At 45.9% G+C, this 21,279-nt stretch overlaps 1 protein-coding gene across 5 annotated transcripts in view; it reads right to left on the bottom strand.

Annotated features, from left to right (window-relative positions):
• Nucleotides 1-298: 298 nt before the first annotated feature.
• ILDR2 (immunoglobulin like domain containing receptor 2) overlaps nt 299-21,279 on the bottom strand; it is a 47,193-nt gene continuing 26,212 nt past the window's right edge. For 2 of the 5 annotated variants that reach the window (XM_054073854.1, XM_054073864.1), the window contains 6 exons: nt 20,351-20,497; nt 19,438-19,614; nt 13,416-13,529; nt 11,416-11,626; nt 9,798-10,488; nt 299-9,013 (listed from right to left, as the gene is read on the bottom strand). In XM_054073854.1, the coding sequence (XP_053929829.1) occupies nt 8,978-9,013; nt 9,798-10,488; nt 11,416-11,626; nt 13,416-13,529; nt 19,438-19,614; nt 20,351-20,497 (1,376 nt within the window). In that variant the 3' untranslated portion in view covers nt 299-8,977. The other 3 variants (XM_054073853.1, XM_054073855.1, XM_054073848.1) reach the window with 2 other exon arrangements.

Here is a 21,279-nt window from a genome sequence, read left to right on the forward strand (position 1 = left end):
CTGGCCGCTGGTAACACCTAGCAGATATGGATCTGAATATGTAAATGCTGTTTAGATTACATCTGCAAACAATGTGAGAGTCCACATCCATTATTTATAACATAGAGACAGGATCTGAATGAGGTTACTTGTTTATGAGAGACAAAAAATATCAGTCCAGAGTACTTCAGACATGAGCACAAAGGGGTCATACTGCCAAAAGGAAAGAATGTGCCTGTGGGAAAGATAGTTTCCCAGTAAAATCCGGGGGGGCGAGGGGGGGGGGGGGGGGGGAGGGGGGGAGGCGAAATTCTTAGGTCTGCGAAGCCAGGGGGGAGTTTCTCCATTTCTGTGAAGCAGTGTGGCTCCATGGGGTACTTGTAGGTATTTCTTGTATGAAGGGAAGCTGGGCAGAATGTGTCTGTATGTGTTATCTTGTGGGTTAGGGATGAAATTTATGAATGGGTCTGCGGCTCCACTGGAAAATTTTCAGTTTGTCATCCATTAATCAAAAAAAAAGGGGCTGAAAATTGCTCGTGTAAACTGCTGATTTCTTAGCAAAAAGTGGGCAAATTGTTTGCCTGCAGGATAATAAAAAGGCAGATTGGCAGTAGCTTTTCCTGCTTTTATTCTCCATGGTGACAACTCAAAAGCAACAACTTTGAAACTGCAGGCATGGCAAATGCATAATGCTTGGTAACTGCAGATGAGGATGTATCCCAAAAAGCTATTAAAGTGTCGTATTTTCATTATACAGAGTATTATTACATCCTTCTACTCCCCTTTTGAAAACAGGTTCACTACAGGAGAGGACAATCTAAGTAAAGTAATGAGTACAGCGAAGAAAGCCGCTCTCTGCATTGTGAGAGGCAAATGGCTGTTGTAGGTGAGCAACAGCTGCAAAAAAAAGAAAACAACCCAGCTCACTGATAGACAGCAAGAGGTCTATAGCCCTGGGCTGGGGCTTTCAGCAGGGTCTAGGAAAAGCCAGGAGGAGCGGGCACCTAGATCCCAGCCCAGAGTCTCTGCGCTGTATACCTTGTACAAACAGAACTAAAGGTGAGTCTATCGGGATGCAGGATGGAGACAGCATTGCTGCTCTGTGGACAGTCTGCCTGGGACAGGGTGCAAAAGAGGCTCCTTTCACCTCTGAGTTCATTTTGGCACATGGGGCACGGAGGGCACGTTGTTCTCAGAGCACTAGGAGAGGCTTTGCAGAAAAAAAACAAAAATATTTTTCTATATAAAGTGAGCAAGTGTGGTGGAAAGCCAACACCAGGCATTACAGATTAAAACCTTGCCATTTAATTGAATCTTGCTTTTAAAATGAGCCTGTGAACTTCTAATCTATACTTTTAATCCTAAATATAACTAATAGCATCTTGGAATCCCATTTGCTTTCCGTGACTCATGAAATGCTGCTTTTCTCTGCTACTGCTCTCACCAAGGACAATGAAAACTGAATGCGTTTACTCCTGTTGTTTTGCACTTCAGAGCTCTGACTGCAGCTGCCCTGGGGTTGAAAACAACACTTCCTCGTTTTGAAATTATGTTCAGATTTAATTTTTAAAATGCTCCCAGTAACACCCCTGCTTGGGCTTGAGAGAATTTCTGGAGGGCTTGGGGTTTTTCTTTGTGTATTCTGTAATTTTTGCTTTTATAAGAGTAAAAATGTCTTTTTACAAAATGCCACTCACTCTACATCTAAATTGACGGGAACGCCTAGGCGCAACGCTGTAGGTTAACTGGAAATAGCCAAGGAAAGCAAAGAGGGTCAGAAAGGGATTAGAAACATGACAAAAACGACAGGCAGAAAGGGAGAGGAGGTGAAGGTTTCTCCTGGCAAAGTGCTCCCTCCCAGTGCAGGCAGGGATGAATGTCAAAAAGCAATTATGAAGGTCAAAAGAGCGTTCATATGGGAATCATGGCGGATTCATTCCTTTAGTGTTAGTTAATTTTATTCTCGAGATTTTTCGGTTTCTAATGCTGGTAAAACCACCTGGCATTTTGAAGATCACATCAAATGATAGCTTCCCTGTCACATTACGTAATGAATCTCTTTTCTGATCTCCCAGGCAATAAGAAAGGGCCTTTAGGAGCACCAGGCAACAAGAGTGGTTTCAATGCCACAGCTGTTGTAGAAAGCACATATGGCCAATATATAGCCCAATGGAGATGCCGTACTGCAGAGATTTATGGAGTCACAAAGTCAGAGCTGCACTACCTGGCTTATGCCAAAGGTCTCTTTTCTCCTGGACCCTGTCAAGAAATGAGATAAAGCTCCTTTAGCTTCTCTTTTCACATGTCGCAAACCCTGTACTTACTGACACAGAACACCTTCTCACCCACATCTTTGCGTGACAGGTCCCTGGAGAAAAAGGAAGATAGCTCAAGCAGCTTCTCAGCAAAATTCTCCATGACATTAGAAGTATTTTCAGAATAACCCAGGCATGACAAACACTGTGGTGTTGTCTTTATGTACCTGTAAAATTCTGTGGTAAAAGTTTGATTTCATAGAATCATGGAATGGTTTGGGTGGAAAGGGAACTTAAAGATCATTTCTATGTGTATAAACTGAAGAGGGGCAGATTTAGACTAGACATAAGGAAGAATTTCTTCACCATGAGGGTGGTGAGGCACTGGCACAGGTTGCCCAGGGAGGCTGTGGCTGCCCCATCCCTGGAGGTGTTCAAGGCCAGGTTGGATGGGGCCTTGGGCAGCCTGGTCTGGTGGGAGGTGTCCCTGCTCATGGCAGGGGGGTTGGAACTGGGTGATCTTTAAGGTCCCTTCCAACCCAAACTATTCTATAATTCCATGATCATCCAGCTCCAACCCCCTTCTAAACTGTTTGTGATTGTTATCTCTCAGGGACCTATACTTGTAGAGCCCTGGAGCTGTCCTGCTCCAGAGAAGCCACTTTGGGAAAGACCTAAGGTCAAAAAGACAGTCCTTTTCGAGTATACGGAGTGTCAGCAGTTACTTTTCTCAAGACAACCTGGAACTACAGGAGCAGGCCAGCAACTTGACCAAGCAACGGGTTTTTTGTGCAATGTCAAAACACTGTTACTGGAAGAAGTACAGCTCAGTGATGGCATCCATGTGTGGGTAACTCCCCTGAAAAAAATGCTCTGAGAATGCCCCTTGTCTCCTCCCTGCAAAAGGCCAGTTCCATCTTACAATGCCGAATACTTTCTTTGTTACTCCCTTCCACAAATTTCTCCAGCCAGTTTTAGGTAACTCTGGAGAGGACTGGCATGTAAAAGTCTCTTTGGTGATTGCAAAACCATTTGTCTAGTGTTACAGGTGAACTAGTACTGCCTGCCCACAGAGGACTTGCTGGAAAAGCAATGTAACTGCTGATCCACAGGCAGTAGATACCCTGAGTGACAAAAGTGCCAAAAGGAAAACCACAATTCAGTGAGCTATGTAGGGACCTAACATTGCAGCTGGAGCTGGGACCTCTTGGGAAAACTCAGCGCGCACAGCTACCGATGCTGGCTGCAGGGAAGGTGAGTTGGGCCTGGGGCACGCTGCTGATGGCCATCTCTGACTTAGTGAGAGTAACAAAGGCTGGGATGCTTACAATTGCAGTCCCCTCTATTATACACCAGCACAAACACCCCCCCTGCAGAGGGATCTGGACAATTTGGAGAGCTGAGCAATCACTAACCACAAGGTGGTTCAGGCTACAAAGGTGGTGAGGGGTTTAGAGGATAAGCCCTATGAGGAGCAGCTAAAGTCACTTGGTCTGTTCAGACTGGAGAAGAGAGGACTGAGGGGAGACCTCATCATACTTTACTGCTTCCTCACAAGGGAAAGAGGAGGAGCAGGTGCTGATCTCTTCTCTGTGGCAACCAATGGTAGAACCAGAGGGAAGGGCAGGAAGATGTGCAGGTGAGGTTTAGGTTGGATAGTAGGAAAAGGTTCTTCACTCTGAGGGTGGTTGAGCACTGGAACAGCTCCCCAGGGAAGCAGTCACAGCAGCAAGCCTGACAACATTCAAGAAGCTTTTGGATGACGCCCTCAGACACAGGGTGTGAATGTTGGGGTTGTCCTGTGCAAGGACAGGAGTTGGACTCAATGATTCTTGTGGGTCCCTTCCAACTCTACACATTCTATGATTCTGTAATTCTGTCTCAGGTGACATATGTTGGAGTTTCTCAAAGTTTTTAAGTATTCAAAGTGCTAGTTTTCTTACATTTCCATTTCAGTGGAAATGAAGCAGTCTGAGGATATTCGTACTGAAGCTAGTCCCTGGAATTTTTACAATGTACTCTAAAGGAATAGTGGGATTGTCAAGAAGTCATGACTATTGGTATTTGTATTCACGTTCCATTATGTCAAGACTTTTTTTCAGTAGCCCAGATCACATTTTTGACCGCACAGCCAAATTTACCACTGGTGCTTGGTCCTCCTGTTCCTCCAAAGGCTTTTTTTTTTACAGGATTCACTCATCATCTCAGTTACCATCTTAGCAAGTAACTGTTGTGATGCTTCATTGTAAGGCCACAAAACCATCCATGTCCTTGACATGACCCAGACATCTATATCCTGTATAAAAAGGATTTTAATTTTATGCCAACAATAAAAATAGATCACTGGAGAATTTATAATTTGAGACCCAATAATAATGAGGCTCATTATTTTTCCAGTGCAGGTGTTCTGAGAGATGGCACAGACACAAACCACTGCTTCTTCTCTGAAATAAGTGGTTCCTTCTCAGCTCCTCCTTTAGCATCTGGCCCCCTACTCCCCTCTGTTACGAGAGTCATGGGTCATTAGGGTTGTGCAGCTGTAGAGAAAGGAAGCCCTCCTCTACGTTGCTCCTCACTTTTTGATTTCGTCCATTTGGTGCTACTGCGGACGCATTTCTAATGGGAAAAATAAAGATGGCCTGAAGACAGACACTATCAGCAACTGAAAATTCATTCAGGTTTGTATAGGGAGATATGAAATCTAAAATCTTAGAGCAAAGGCAGAGCCAACTGATGGGTGCTGCCCAGGAATTAAGACCTGCTCTTTTTTTTGAGGCTGACATTTTTATCATCTGGTAAAACTCGCTGAATCTCTGCTCATAAAATCTTCAATACTTTTCCAGGTATTTGGATCAAAAGAAATGTTGGGTAGCTCTTACAAACAGTTGTTTCTACAATTGAAATAGTTCTCTTAAGAGAATTAGCTTACAACTACTTATTTATAAGCTAGATATATAAAATGGCAAGTTCCCACGCACAGTGTACAAGTGCCTTAAAGTCAAGCAAATAAAAATGATTCAAATAAACGCCAAGGCTTGTATTTTTAACACACATGACTCATTCCTGAGGGCTTGATCAAATTAACTACAGTGACTGAGATAAGGGACAGGCATAACTGAAATGAGGAGGAGATTGTGGCAGTCTGGCTTTCAATATCATTTAAAAGATACAGGTATTCAGAGACTTTTAAATCACTGTTTGGCCCCTTTCTGACGTAGTCATTGTTACACAGGCACTTTCAAATTTCTATGTAAAATGTTTCCTAGAGCCGCTGGCTGTCTGATGGAAGAGAGAGCAAGCTCAACTCCCTTGATATCCATGGCATAGGGGTTCCCAAGGTTTTCAGACTAACAAAATAGCAACATTTCTTGCTGCTACTATCATTCATCAGGGATGAAATGTTAAATTCAAAATAACATGTAGTGTAGCTCTGTACATTCTCTCAAGGCCATGGAGACTTCAGATGGCAACCACCTGCCTACTTCTCGTTAACTGTGCTCATTTTCCTAGGAATATATATTTAAGATCAGAAAAGATGAGACTATTTAGAATTTAGTTTTCCCACTCACAATACAAGTAGATGTGGTTGGCATGTAGCTGGCAAATATAGTTGCTAAGCCACTCTCCCTATCTGAAAAGTCATGGCAGTCAGGCAAAGTCCCCAGTGACTGGAAAAAAAAAGGAAATACACACCCATTTTTAAAAAGGGTAAAAGGAGAACACGGGGAACTACCGACCCGTCAGCCTTACCTCTGTTCCCACTAAGATCATGGAACAGATCCTCCTGGAAGCTGTGTCAAGGCATATGGATGTCAGGGTAGTGATTAGAGACAGGCAGCATGGCTTCACAAAGGGTAAATTGTGCCTGACTATCTGGAGGCCTTCTACAATAGAGTGACTGCATTGGTGGATAAGGGGAAGAGCAAGTTCTGCCATCTACCTTGACTTCTGCAAGGCCTTTGACACAGTCTTACACAGCACCCTGTCACTAAATTGGAGAGATATGGGTCTGATGGGCTACTCAATGGATAAGGAATTGTCTGGACTCCAGAGAGCTGCAGTCAATGGCTCAGTGTTCAAATAGACATCAGTAACAAGTGGTGTTCATCGAGGGTCTGTATTAAGACCAGTACTGCTAAATATCTTCATGAATGGCATAGCCAGTGGGACTGAGTGCACGCAGAGCAAGTTCTTTGGCAACACCAAGCTGAGTAGTGTATTTGATTCGTTAGAGGGAAGGGATGCCATCCAGAGAGACCTGACAGGCTTGAGGAGTGGACCCATGTGAATCTTACGAGGTTCAACAAGGCCAAGCACATGGCCCTACACCTGGAATGGGACAATCCCCAATATGAGTACAGGCTGAGGGATGAATGGATTGAGAGCAGCCCTGCAAAGAAGGACTTTGGGACACTGGTGGATCAGAAGCTGGACATGAGCCAGCCATGTGCACTTGCAGACCAGAAATCCAACCGTATCCTGAGCTGTATCAGAAAAATTGTAGCCAGCAGGTTCAGGGAGATGATTCTGCCCCACTACCGTGCTCTGGTGGGACCCACCTGTAGCTCTGCATCCAGCTTTGGGAGTCCCCAGCACAAGAAAGGCATGGACCTGTTGAAGTAGGTCCAGAGGAAAGCCATGAAAACAGTCAGTGGGCTGGACCCTATGAGAAAAGACTGAGACAGCTGAAGTTCAGCCTGGAGAAGGCTCCGAGGAGACTCTCGTAGTAGTATTGTGGCCCTTCACTTAGAGGGGCTTACAAGACAGACAGAGACCCTTTTTACCAGGGGAAATGGTTTTAAGATGAAAGCGGGGAGATTTAGATTTAGATATAAGGAAGAACTTCTTTACTATGAGGGTGGTGAGGCACTGGAACAGGTTGCCCAGAGAGGTTGTGGATGCTCCATCCCTGGAAGTATTCAAGGCCAGGTTGGATGGTGCTTTGAGCAACCCGACCTGGTGGTGGTGTCCCTGCAAATGGCATGGGGGTTGGAACTGGATGATTTTTAAAGATTCTTTCTTGCACAAACCATTCTGTGATTCCACGATGGTATGCCCCTGCAGGCCAATCCTTCTCTGGCCAATATGACTCAGGACTGGGATTTCCAAGATTAGCCACCGCTAGAAAAGTGTGGGAAAAGAATGCCATCATTTCATCAATTCACCTTCCAGCACGAAAACTGCAATGTTATTGAATCTGTGGAGATTATTCTTTCTCTCCTGATCATTCCTGGTGAACTGATCTGGCAAAGGAGTAATATCAAAATTAATCTATCATTTTTTATGGAGAACTGCAATGATATTAGTAAATCCTGTGTTTGAAAAAGTATGGTGAGTAAGCACCTGAGGCCAGACAGCTCCTCAAATTTCCATAGTTAACAGAGACAGCATTTCAGTGGCTGACAAGGTCCATAACACAATATGACACTAAGTTGTTTCTTGGCGTAATAGGGATTGAGATACCGAACCTTTAAATGTTCCCATCATCTTCCTTCACACAGTGATTTAAGCAGCTAAAAATTAAAGAAACGGCTGCATTGTACCCTATGAAAACCAGCCAGATGGTGTGAAGGACTCACTTCTAAATTCAGCTGTTCCTGAGACAACTGCCACTAAAACCATGTCACAACTGAAGAGAATGAAATGGTTGTAAGTGAAAAAGGTGACTTTCAAAGCTTGTGTTCATCCAGTTTTCCATTGCTGTTACTGCTCTCTTCAATATCTGGAAACAATGCCCAGAAAGGAGCAATACCAGTAGCACAGAATAAGATCTGCGTCTGCCCTCTCACTGAGACTTTCCTCTTTTTGCTTCTTTAAAACAAAAAGGCCACTCAGTATGTAGAATGTCAGGTGGTGCTGGAAGCAGAGCGCCAGCTGGGCTGCAGCACTGCTTATCATACGGTAGAGTAGATGTTCTAGCTTGAAGCTCCATGGGGTCATATCTCAGCTCCAAGAAAATGCAACTGTATCAAAGCAAATCACAGTTGGGGATCCAGGAAAAAACACATCATGCTCTCATCACAATAAAAGATACTTTGATCCACTTTCAAAACAATACATCAATCTCACCTGCAACTCTCATCACACAATGAACAAAACTAAATATATTGAACAAATCAGCCCATAATTGTCTCTCTGTGTTCAGCCCTTGCCAAACTAACACCTCATCAGTCCTCTTCTACAGTGTCTGAGAGGATCCAGATTTTCTTTCAAGACGTAGGGCCCGATCAGCTGGAGGCAGTCCACAGCTGTAAGAACAAGGCCTCCTCTCAGCATGAGGATGACACAGAAAAGGCCCTAAGCGTACATATGGAGACATTTTTGATCCAAACAGAGAACTGAGTAGACCAAGAGAGCAAGAGGTACGCACACACGCCTCTCTCTGCACACAGGACAGGGTAAGAGGCACAAAGGCAGCACAAAGTTCAGGGCTGCACGGAAAGCAGGGACATGGCTGCCTTCCAGCACAGAACGAAGGGCACTGGAAAGCAGTGTGCCAGAGAAAGCCTTGGCCTCATTTTCCTGGCAGATTCCCAGAGCCTCTGAGATCCAGTGCTGTTCATGGGAGCTTGTCTCTTACAAAAGCCTCCACTCCTCTGATGAAACAAACAATTGAAACAAAGAGTCCATGGCTAGTGGTTGGGAAGGTTCACAGAGGCCTGTCTCCCTTGTTGCTCTGTATCTTTTCCACTGCAGTCATCTCAGGGTATCCAGTGCATCAGCATGACATGTCCAGAACAACTTCAAACCACAAGGGACATCCTCGTTGGGAAATCGTTCTGAGAAGAGAGAGAAGAAATGTCAACAGGAAAGCACCTATGGAATGGGCAAAGAGACATAACTTTGACAGAGACAAAACCAAACAGCAAGAGCTTTGCCCTCTCACACCCCTCTCCTCTCTCACACATCCCACTTAGGCTCCAGTGACAACCTCTCCGTCCTGGAGCAGACTTCAGCCACCTCCCCTTCCCCAACAACCATGAACTCATCAGTCCTCACTAGCCGGAACCACGGCAGGATGGTTTTGCACCTGCTGATATCCTGTGCGATGAATGCTTTTGATGTGTACACATGCCCATAGGCATGCGCCCACAGGAGTCAGTCAACTCACTCCTTTCAGAAAGACCTGAGGTCTCTTACACTGTGACCTGCTACTAACCCTGTCCCAGTCCAGAACAACAGAGCCTCAACCCTCCGTTAACAAGAATCAAGGCCAAACAATGCCCTGTAGTTCATTTAAGCCCTGGATAAGTTCCCTTCCCCACCATGAGCCTCCTAAACCTTTGCTAAGCTCCCACTTCCTTGGATCACCATGCAACAGATGCCAAATAGATCCCTTACATCCCAGTCCCAGGCACATATCCTCCATCACACAGACCCATTTAGGAGCCGTTTATCCTTCCTAAACCCTCACTGACTCCCCTTATCTGGGGTTCCCCACACTCAGACTCCAGGCTCCGCTCTCCCAGGGAGGCCCCTTGCCCCTAAATTCTGGTTAGTAACCCCTGAGTGGTGGCTCCTCGCTCAGCCTGTTTGGATCAGGACCAACAGACATGGCCTCACTGTTTTCTTGGGGTCCTTTTTCCTCTTCTTATCAGAGGCATTGAGGTAAGCCTGCTCCCTGGCCCTGTACGAAGGGCCTCGGCTCAGCTCCCTCTCGCTGTATGGGGGCAGGGTGTCCTCCTCTTCCTCCTGCTCAGACGACGTTGGTGGCTGCTGTGGTTGCTGCTGTGACTTCTCAGCTTTGTAGGTAGAGGGTGGTGACCAGGCATAGTAAGTTCCCCCTCCTCTCTGGCTGGGCTGTGAGCTAAGCTTTGTGGGGGTTTCACTATGGTCACCGTTCTCATCGTAGCTCCGGGATTTCCTCTCCAAGACACTGCTGAGGTAGGAGTGATCGTATTTCTGGCTCCCTCCAGGCGTCCGGCTCACCAGCCTAGGCAAGTGCTTCTCCTCATGGGCCCGTCTCCGAGGTGGGCTGTATGACCAGCCCCGATCCGAGTCCGTCAGCGGCTCTCGGTTCCCTCTGCTATGCTTGGTGTAATACTCATCCATGGAGCTATCCTGGTGGGGCAGCCCTCCGATGCGGCCGCCATGTGACTCTGATCGCTCAAAACGCCGAGTTTCCTGGCTGTCTGCCCGCCGGGTCCGCTGGCTGTAGGACTCCGCAAAGGCTGCCAGTTCGTCCATAGACACGGCCGGCACTCCCACAGAGAAACTCTTACGGGACAACATCTCAGACTTGGATCTCTGCTGGCTGGAGGAGGGAAGAGGTAGTGTTAGAGACCAGGATTCATCTGCACTAATTCCCTCGGCTGCCTTCGCAGACAATGGAGGGAAACAGGCACTCCTGGGCCATGAATCATCTGACCTGTTTTCATCATCTTCTGCAGGAAGAGAGGTATCACATCCTAGATTTCCCTGCTTCTCTCTGCTGACTGTAAAGGCAGCTCAGTGCAGATATCTTGGACTCTACACGTCTACTGTTACCTGAAATTAACCCAAGATTGCACCTTCCTGGCACTCCAGTAGGCAGGGCTGGACTTACTTCTCCTTGGCCCCAAAGCCTGTAGGTGTACGTCCTGCTGGGAAAACCCAAGAACCCAGCTACAGAAGCTCACAACAGGGCAATTTTGAAGAAGGTTTAAATGGAGTGAGCTGTCACGATAGTCCAGTATTGAGGGAAGGAAATCCCTTATATCGCTTTTGGGATACTGGGCTGCTACCATGTAAGGGAAGGATGCAATATTTGTCTTCTAGGCACCAGCGTGAGTGCTAGTCTTTGAGGCCTGGAGTACAGCTCTTGCTGCACAAAAGCAGCAGGTTGTGATTCCTAATAAAGTGCACCAGCACTGGCAAGTGCTGGAGGAATCAGGTGCAAATCTCAAAAGGGCACTTTGCAAAGGCTGGCTTGTTTTCCTACTGATCTCACTTTTCCAACCCCACCTGGAATGGCACTGGTAGTTAGCTTTGCCCAGCTGGGTAGGCTTCAGTAGGCTTGGAGGAATCAGGTTAATTCTGACCTCATCTAATGATAGCTCCAGATTTCATGTTTTTAAGCCCTCTGTCCTGCTGAGTGGAACCAGAACAGCAGGAAATAGAGAAGAGCTACAGACCATCTGTCCCTTCTCCGTTCTTTACTGCTTTGCCAGTTATAGCTGCCTACCAACACAGCACTCCTTACCTGTGCCGGAAACTGTCCCGTTCATCTCTATAATCGGAAGCAGCCTGTGATCTTGACGTGCTGCCCCCACTCATCACTCCTGCCCAGTACTCAGCATCGCCATCCAGGTCCCCCGCAGGAGGTAGAGGTTTCCTTCGCATCTGGCGGTATGGCTGACGGAAGTTCAAGTCATCCTCATGCAAAGAGCTGAGTTCGGAGATGGTGTTGTTATCTGCAGGGGAAGTTGCAGAAAAGAAATGAGAGAGGCATCACCTGACAGCACGTGTGAGAGAGGAGGAGACGACAGGGTGGCTGTGGTGGGCCCAGCTGCAGCTTTTTCAGAACCAAGCTGAGCTGCCCTCTATTAGAAAAAAATCAAAATGGAATCCAAGGCCCCTCTCCAAACCCTTGGTCAATCCTGCCCAAGAGTCCTGAGGCTCAGTTTAGACACAGAACTGCTGTTAGACCTACAGATCTTCTGAACTGGTAGCTGGTAGCCAGGAAGGATATTCAAAGGGTACCACAAACCAGATGCCTGTGTTCCAGACAACTGAGTTCAGCCTTCATGCAGAAATCCCCCTCCCAGCCCTGCTTCAGTAACACATGTGAGATCTCTGTCCTTGTGAGGTGGGCACTGCACTTGGTGAAACATCATCGCAGCAGTTGTGCCACCTCCCCCTTTCCTGGTGTGAGACAGACTGGCTCTGGATTTGGCCTGACTTGCCCAGCTAAAACAAAAACAACCCCCTCAAAAAGCATTAAGAAAAACTAAGAGACTGAATCACTGTCAGTCTCTACCTTGTGAAGTACACTGACATCTGGAGGCCTGACATACCAATCTGGAGAGGTCTTTTTATAGTAAATCTTGTGGGTGGAGAAGACAGTGTGCTCAGCAATGACTGTTTTAGAAGTACATATAATTTGTTGGTTATGCCTAATCTGTACAGAGCTTTGATACAGTGTCATTCCCTAAAGGCCTTACCTTCACTCATTTGCAGGATCTCACACGTCTGTTTTAAATGAGCCTCTACCAGTGTCCTATGTGGGTTAGCTCTGTGCGAGTCAGATGCTGTCTGGAGGAACAGAGCCCCCAGTGTGCTGCCGTCCTCCACACAGAACAGACAGAGGACAGTGTGCAGCACTGGAAGCCCTCCTCATGCACACGCTCTGTCCTGCCACTGCACCTTTGCCTCCTAATGTGGAAAGGATCCTTGCTTGGGTTTGTATTCTGACACCTGTTAAGTGCAGCCTCAGCCTTTATTTAGGGAAATAAAGCTTGCAAGAGGCCATCAGAAGACAGTGAGGAGCACCACACAGAAGCTCAATTCTGAGTTTGCATCATGTCCCTATTCACCACCATCTTCCTCTTCATCTGCAGTTGTCTGATTGCCAAGCTGCCCATAATGATGTGCACACCACCCCTGATCTTACATTGACTAGTGTCAAAACACACGACAAGCCTCTGGTTTCTCGAAACTTTCTTGTAGTCGCTGCTCTTTCTGCAGGGCAACAGCCACCCTAAACTACTTTTCTGCATCCTTCAAACCACACTGTGGTCACTGCAGCCCACAAAACGTGCTTTCAATATAAACATCCCTCTCCTACTTTGCCATGCTGGGAATTCACAGGCATTATGCTGTAAGACATACAGAAATTGTGAGGACAACATCCCAGCTATTACACCAACACAAACTGTATAAACCATGAGTACAGACTTGGCTTTTCCGATGCTGATGATCCAAAAGTTTAATTATCTCAGCGGACGATTTTCATGAGCATTTGAGTCTCCCACACTTCGTTTGTTCTAATGAAGGATGATTAGGTAAGCGGCAGATCTTCAAAATCAGAACACACCTGTAGATGCCTAAAACCTAGACTTAACCTGCCTCAAGTACCATATCCTGAACATCGTATCCCAGAGGCTGGCTCTAAGGTGAAACGAGCGGATCTTTCAATATTAATTTACAGGGACTTTTTCAGGACAGAGGAAAAAAAAAAATCAAACCATGGTTGTTGCTCACATCGTTCTCGCATCCTCCTAGCTGGATCAAACTGAGCCAGTTCTTTCTCAACATAGTACAGCACCTTCATGGAGTCCCTTTCCTTGTCAGTCTGGATCCTGTACCCTTTGCGCACTGCTAGGGAGAAAAGAAAAGCATTAGAGGAAAACACATTTAAGTCCAAGGAGATTTTCTGACAACATTTCTTAGGCAGGTAGGCTGTGTCTTCCAAAACAGAGTGAGTCAGTCCCTGCTTCAGAAGAAATTTTTCTGTAATGTGGGATGTGAAGTTGTGAGCAGCTGCATCATTTACAAAGTAACAGCAGCAATGGCAAAAAATGGTTTGGAAATGCCCCATCTGTACAACCAAATGCATCAAGTGGTGTCACTGCCACAGAGTGATTCCACCTCCCACAGAGGATGGCAGAGAGAAAAGTATCACTCATTTCCCCTTCCTCAGCACTACAGAAAGGATTTGTCATGGTATGGAAGAAGCAGCCCCAGGAGATTTGGCTTCCTCTATGCAGCAGAGCTGTAAGCTCCCAGGTTGCAGGGGAAGCAGGTGGCTGAGCATTTGAGAGCTGTCACTCTGCAGGACCACTCCACCCTCCCACCGCTATGAATTCTGCGCACACAGGTTGGAGAACATGTGGTATTCCAGAGAATACAGAAGGAAACACAGAAAGTCCCACAAAGCACATCACACTGCTTTGAGATCTATACTGAATTCAATGATGGGGCCAATCAGGTCACTGGGTAACTGTGAAACTGCCTGCTCTGGCATTCTTTTACATGCTTTATTTTACAGAACAGGTACACCTCACACATAGAGTAAATGCTTGACTCTTTGGATTATTCTGTGTGCAGGGGAACACAAGACAACAATTTTCACTTTTTCACATTCCTATGAGTAAAAAAGAAGCCCCTACATACTTGGAGCCACATCAGCTCTAATTCTGGTAGACTGTCTCCATGCAGAATTTACCTCCTAACTCTATGAGCAGCCTGGCTACCACAAGGCAGGTCTATAGTCAGCAAACAGAGATCTCCAAATTCAAAACCCGCCTGGATGTGCTCCTGTGCAACCTGCTGTAGGTTAACCTGCTTTAGCAGGGGGGTTGGACCAGGTGATCTCCAGAGGTTCCTTCCAATTCCTACCATTCTGTGATTCTGTGAACTCCACCTATCAGGGCTTTGAAGAAAATAAGGCTTTTATAGCAGATAATTTAAGAAAAGTCTCAGCCTGGGGCTATTTCAATATGAATAGAAACACAGGTCTAACTACAAAAGAGGATTATAATCCTCCAGTTGAGTCTCATTAGAGAACTGTCATGAGGACAATTCACTTAGCACTACAAAATGGAACCTGCCTGCCTTGCACAGGGTTAATATGTTCCTTTGTGCCTTGCACGGGGTTAATATGTTCCTTTGTGCGGATACTGCAGTGTTGCATGAGTGCTGCACTCGTGGCATGATTTAAACACCCGGATGGGGGTTTTGAGCCAACCTGTTCTTTCTGTTTTATCCCACACCCCAATACATCAAGCTACTAACATATGGGTTTGGTAGTATGTTGCATAGTATGCTGCATAGTATGCACTGTGTGGGCTGAACAAGGACTTGGCAGAGGTATTCTTAGGCACCTTCTGTCCTAAAGTGCTGCGTTTGTGTCTGAGCGCTATTAAATAGCCACGCTCTGCTTCAAAAATGGCTGTGCCACAGGAATGGGTAGAATGATTCCTGTAATAATCCTGTAAATTGCTTCAAGAGGAAAGTGATTTACTGTGGCTTTTGAGCACGCATGTGTAAGGCAAATAACTACATCTTGAAATATTACCTTGTGTACCCGCACCTGCGAAAGGTATTGGATGTTAAAACAGAGTATGGGTCTATCAGGCTTTCAATGTCTCCCCAGACAGGTGACAGCAGTCTGGAGTTTTGCTGTGTTTTATTATCCCCACAGACAGCTGCACAATGATTGCAAATGCACACAGTGATTTACAGAATGCAAGGAACGCTGCCTCTGCCTTCCAAAGTGGAAGACCATCACGTCTCTCAAAGTGAGGTTGCTGCTGTGACGAGGGGCTGGACTGACTGGCCTCAGAAGTGATGACTCCTGCTGCACTAACTACACAAGCAACAGCAAGACCAGTTCTCAACTCCTCCTCAGCATCATGGCTAACCCCTGTCTGGTACCTTGTCAGGGAAAAGGCCTCTCACTATTCTTTCTTCAAATGCTTCTACCAGGAGCTCAGCTAAGCTGCCACCACACTTACACACAGGAAAGCAATCAAACATCAGCTGGAAATGACTCTGACCTACACACAATTTTTGAGGAACTTTAACAGGCAGCTTCCAGACTCTGTCTCCCTAGAGCCACTACTCACCCTAAGGCTGTGCCAAATATCTACTTGGGAAACATCTATAGCTCCTGGAAATGATGGGGAATTAGCTAGGCTTCATGCTAGCTTCATGCTTGACTGGCTATTGCAGCTGTGTGTCAAAAGGCGAATGAATTTCTTGATTAATCCTCTAAGAATCTAGAAATTAACTTTGGATTTAAATCTGCAAATACGCCCATGAACAGCTCATAAAAAGTTATTTTCCATTGCAGATAAAGCATATTTTGTCTCTACGTTTATTTGTTAAATACTTCTCACAATGCTACTGAATGTTCAACTTATTAAATCTCTTTATTATGCCTCTGTGTGAGAACCAAAGCTATTATTGCTTCTTCCTCACACTCTTCTTCGTCCATAAATTGCCATAACCCATTAATAAGGTCTGAATATTTTTAGGTCCACCTTAATTATAAGGGAATAAAGATGCAGAGATGTTAATCACTTGTCCAGGACCATTCACTGAAGCTAAAGGGAACGGAACATTCCTCCCTGTTAGACCATATTTTCTTCTCCTGAACAGTTAATAAATTTCTAATATTTAATTTGCATTTAACTACACACTTTTTTTATTATTCTGTGGGTGGAACCAAGTCAGCCAAAACTGTAAGCTGTTTCCCTCCCCAGAAAGGACAGCGCTACTATTTTTTTTCAGACAAGCCGGGTTGGGAAGTAAATGATGTCTCATCCTTATACACCTTCCATATTAAAGGTCTGGAGTCTGGCTCTCAGATCAAAAGGTTCCCTGTGTGCATGGTTTAAGGAATATATGCAAGAGCTCTCAGGGAATTACTGCATTTCATAGAATCATAGAATCATGGAAGCATATAATCACCAGGCTGGAAAAGACCTCTTGGCTCATGGAGTCCAACCATTCCCATCTGCCACTAAACCATGTCCCTGAGCATCCCATCTACCCATCTTTTAAATACCTCCAGGGATGGTGACTCAACCCCCTCCCTGGGCAGCCTCTGCCAGTGCCCAACGACCCTTTCTGTGAAAATTTTTTTTCTGAAATCCAGCCTGAACCTCCCCTGGTGCAGCTTGAGGCCATCAATTGAAAATAGACAGAGCATACATCCTAACTTAAGTGTTGCAACACTCCTTTAAGCAAGAAGAGTGTCAAAATGTTCGGGTTTTTTCCCCACTGCTCAGCCCTAAGTTTAGGATGGAGTCCCCAGGCTTCACTAGAGCTTTGTCACATGGCTTTTATGTAACCCTAGACAAACTTTCTAAATATCCTCATGCCTGAATTTGCTCACTAGATCACCTCACAAGGGTCAGATGTAAGCACAGAAATTATCTAATTCAAAGGCTCTCTTTTTCAGCCCGGCATCCAGGATTACAGTATCCTCCAGTCTCTGTCCTGCAGCACTTCTGATCTCAGAACTTGACAGAAACGTTGAAGCCACAAAGTTTCAGATCAGACCTATGCTGGCTGCACAGAGGACACAAACCATAAATAATCCTCCTTCTGAGAAAAAGAGCTATATATACTATATATACACAGTATGTATACCATAAATTCAACCGTTACTTGTTTTGTTTACCTTGCTGTCTGGCCAACAAGCAAATACCTGGCTTGGAACAGTGATGTTTTCTCTTCTACAGCCTGTAATTAGGGGATATTCTGGCATTGTGGAGGACCTTAAGAGAAAAGGAACAAGGTGCAGGGTATCACCCTTCCTTAGCTCCACAGTTCAAGAACAACTTGAACAGCAGGTGCATGATCCAGGTTAAGGGTTTGTCCGTATTATTGAAAAAATATTAATTAAAAATATAAAAGAAACTTAAGAGCCTCTGTTGCCTTGCCACAGCAGTTAAAACTCCGTAATAATGCTTTTATTACAGAGTTTTACACATATTTAATTACACCTATTTAATACATAATATTTCCTGTCAAGGCCCGAGTCGAGGGATTAAGTCCAGCCAGTACAATAAAAGCATCTTTCTGTGTAATGAACCTGGAATGCTAAGGGCTCCTCCATTTGGTTACCAAACAAATCCACAGCTTTTCATTCTGCATCTGCGCTCAGCGAGTAACGTACAGCAGAGACGAGACTGGGGCTGTGATCTGACTCTTAAAAAGTCCCTGGAGTTTCCACAGCCAAGACCACAGTCTACATGCAGTGACATTCTTCACAGGAGAAAAAAACTAAGCACTGGGCTGTCATTCATCATTCTCTGACAAAGGTTTCTGAATTGGATACGTTCTGCTTTGGGTCAGTGATTGATTTATTTCCTATTTCAAAATGCTCCATTCCAGAGCCCTGTTTGGATTTCGGGGGGAAAGAGGGGAAAGTATGAATGTTGCAGGAAAATACCTTTTGTAATTCCAGAGAAGTTAATATACTGACTAGAGTAGTGGAAGGATGTGCAGTGTTGTTAGAAAAGCTTAATTATTTGAATATACTACTTGATCCTGTCTTTTCAGAAGCATCTGAGTGATAGGACTAGGGGCAATGGGTATAAACTGGAAAGGGGCAGACTTAGACTAGGCATAAGGAAGAATTTTTTCACTATGAGAGCGGCGAGACACTGGCACAGGTTGCCCAGGGAAGTTGTGGTTGCCCCATCCCTGGAGGTGTTCAAGGCCAGGTTGGATGGGGCCTTGGGCAGCCTGATCTAGTGGGACGTGTCCTTGCCCATCGCAAGGGGGTTGGAACTAGATGAGCTTTAAGGTCCCTTTCAACCCAAACTGTTCTATGATTCTATGATCTTATGAACACATTTCATGAGCAAATTTAACAATTGATAATTAGTGTGGTGTTCTGGAGGTAGACACATGGCTGCATCAGTGGCAAGCACACTGTGTTGGTATGGTGAGTCTACATTGGTGAGAGCCATTTCTGCTGCAACATGTTTGAATTTAGACAGCCACTCTGATCCTAAAATGATAGCATGTTGCTAAATAGCTACGCTCCTTTGCCTTGATGGCAGCTTCCTTTGCAGCAGGAGAAGTGACCCTCACCAAGACAGAGTCATCATACTGATAATCTATGTCTGACATTGATCCACAACTCCTTTCTAGTTACAAGCCTTTTACCACTCACATTTCACAAATGCAAAGGCTGAACAAAAAAACTGAGCTACTGACTTCTGTAAGGCAGGGGAGGGAGTCCTGCCCCAAATGCTCTTGGGCAAAAACAGTGAAGGAGCATGTCCCTGTGCCCAAAATGCCATGGGGACAGTAAAATACGTTGCAGCAAAAACTGCTGCCAGAGGGCAAGCAGTGCCCTGCAGGTCGGAGGAAGAATAGTTTACCGAGACAGACCAGCTTGTAAGGTACCAGTTCTAATGGGAAAGCGGCCACTGCCTCTGCTTCCCTGAAATCATCTTCATCCTTTTGTACTCCACAAGTAAACATTTGCAGCAGTAATGAGAGGGGTCCAGGGCATGAACTTGGCCTCTTGTTCCCTGCTGACCTAATTAGGCACCCACAAACTGACACTGTTCTGATGGCACTAGAAATGTTGGACTATGTGGCCCTAAGAGATGCAAATGCTCTCATCAGAGCCAGGATTAAATGCATTTTCTCTGCATTTCTTCTGTTCATATTGCTCTACCAGTGATAATCATTCCTCCTTTTCCCAGCCCTGCTCCCAGTAAGAGGACTGAATGTTGTGCCTGGCACAGCAAAGTACCATTTTGGCTTCCTCCGCTGGCATCACTTGGGGCTAAGGGAGGGGGGTGCGACTTATCCATCAGCACGGCAGGAGATGGGACACCAGTTACAGGAACACTGGGGATGTAGTATGGACCTGGCATGGAAGAGACTGCAGGAGGGTACCCAGCTTTTGCTGCCTTGCCTGCTACATACACTGAAAAAGAAGAAGAACAGCAGTCAGCATCACATCAGCCTCCCACAGACCCATACAGCATGTGGCCAAAATCTGCACATAACCAACACCGGTGACAACCAAGCAGGAGACAACTGGACAAATGAAATGGCAAGGACCAATTTGAATTTTTCTAAGCCGCACTGAAGGGACTTAAAAAAATGCATACAGCAGGTCAGATGAGCAATGCAAGATGCCAGCAATTGAAAGACATTCAGAGTGTTATACCCGGCATTGATGCCATGATTTAGTGGCAGCTCAGCTTTAAAAACAACCGATGACTCAAGCAGCGGGCATGAGGCTCATGAAACTTGACAGATCTGCCTGAGTCTGATCGGAAATCTTGCTGGGTTGCAAGGATTATGCACTGTTGTAGACGGCAGCTTCTTTGCATTGCAGGGAAGAAAGCTCGCAGGATGCTCTTAGCTCTGATCCGCAACATTCACTGACATGACAACAACTTTGGAAGGGGAGCATGACACTTTGGAGAAGGAGGCACAGCTGCCAAGGCAAGGAGGGCTCAGGGAATTACATTTGTAATTAACTTTGAGCACTCAACCATTGAGCAATAGGTCAGATGCTTCACTCCCAAAGACCAGCTCCTTAGTCAAACAAAGTGCTCAGGGCAAAGGAAACAATATTAAACAGATTCTTCTGTTCTGCCAGGGAGCAAAAGTAGTGGAGGAGATTTGTGTTAGGTTTGCACAAGGTCACTCACGTGCCCGAGGACAGCAGCAGGACTCAGGACAGCAGGGGCAGCGGACATAACAGCAGCAGCTGTGTGGGCAGCACTGGCACCAGCAGATCCCCACCAGGAGGAAGAACAGGAATGCTCCTAGGATCACCAGGCCCACAAAGACCCACTCTGGAAAACAAAGGGAAAAAGAGAGATACTTACAGGATTGCACCTTGCTGTGGAAGGGAATAACAGCAACATCCTCCCGGGGGACAGCGCAGGGACAAAACAGATAGCTGAATAATAGAAGTGGACTTCTTGCTGGTCTAGGGCTATATCCGCCTCAACGTCAAAGCAGAAATGGCACAAGACAGGGAGAAATGGATCTACAGAAATCTGGTCCCTTCCTGCGATGACTCTGGCTGGCTGAGAGGTGAGCAGCACAGCAGCAGGTGCTCTGGTTCCCCAGCACAGAAACCCTTCACCCCACAGCACTGTACAAATGCCGCAGGACATACTCTATGAGCACTTGGATCTCATCAAAGACTCATTCTTCCCAGCCATGTTCATGCTCTGCTGGTGTGTTTGTTCGTTACCCACATTCTAGTTTCAATGGGACAAACGATGGTGAAAAGCACGCTATAAATAGACCAGCAAATGAGCCAGGCCTGCCCCTTCACAGCTAGGCCCACGCATGCAATTATTCTTTTGAATGTGCCGAACGAACATCCTATTCAGGCGCTGCAGACAGCCAGGAAACCTAACAACCACGGGTTTTTTTCCCCCCTCGCTGAAGCCTCAGATGATGTCTGCCAGGCACTGAAAGGGAACCGCTGACAAACACCTTACAAGTGAAAGCACAGAAAAGTTGGTCCACAAAAACCAGGATGGGGTATGAGTGGGAAGGGGAGCGAGAAAAGGTTTCTCAGACTTCTGCAGCAGCAGCAGTTGTGGTGGGTGCAGGTGCTCAA

The sequence above is a fragment of the Cuculus canorus genome, chromosome 1 (genome assembly GCF_017976375.1).
Source record: "Cuculus canorus isolate bCucCan1 chromosome 1, bCucCan1.pri, whole genome shotgun sequence".
NCBI classification, from domain to species: Eukaryota; Metazoa; Chordata; class Aves; order Cuculiformes; family Cuculidae; genus Cuculus; species Cuculus canorus.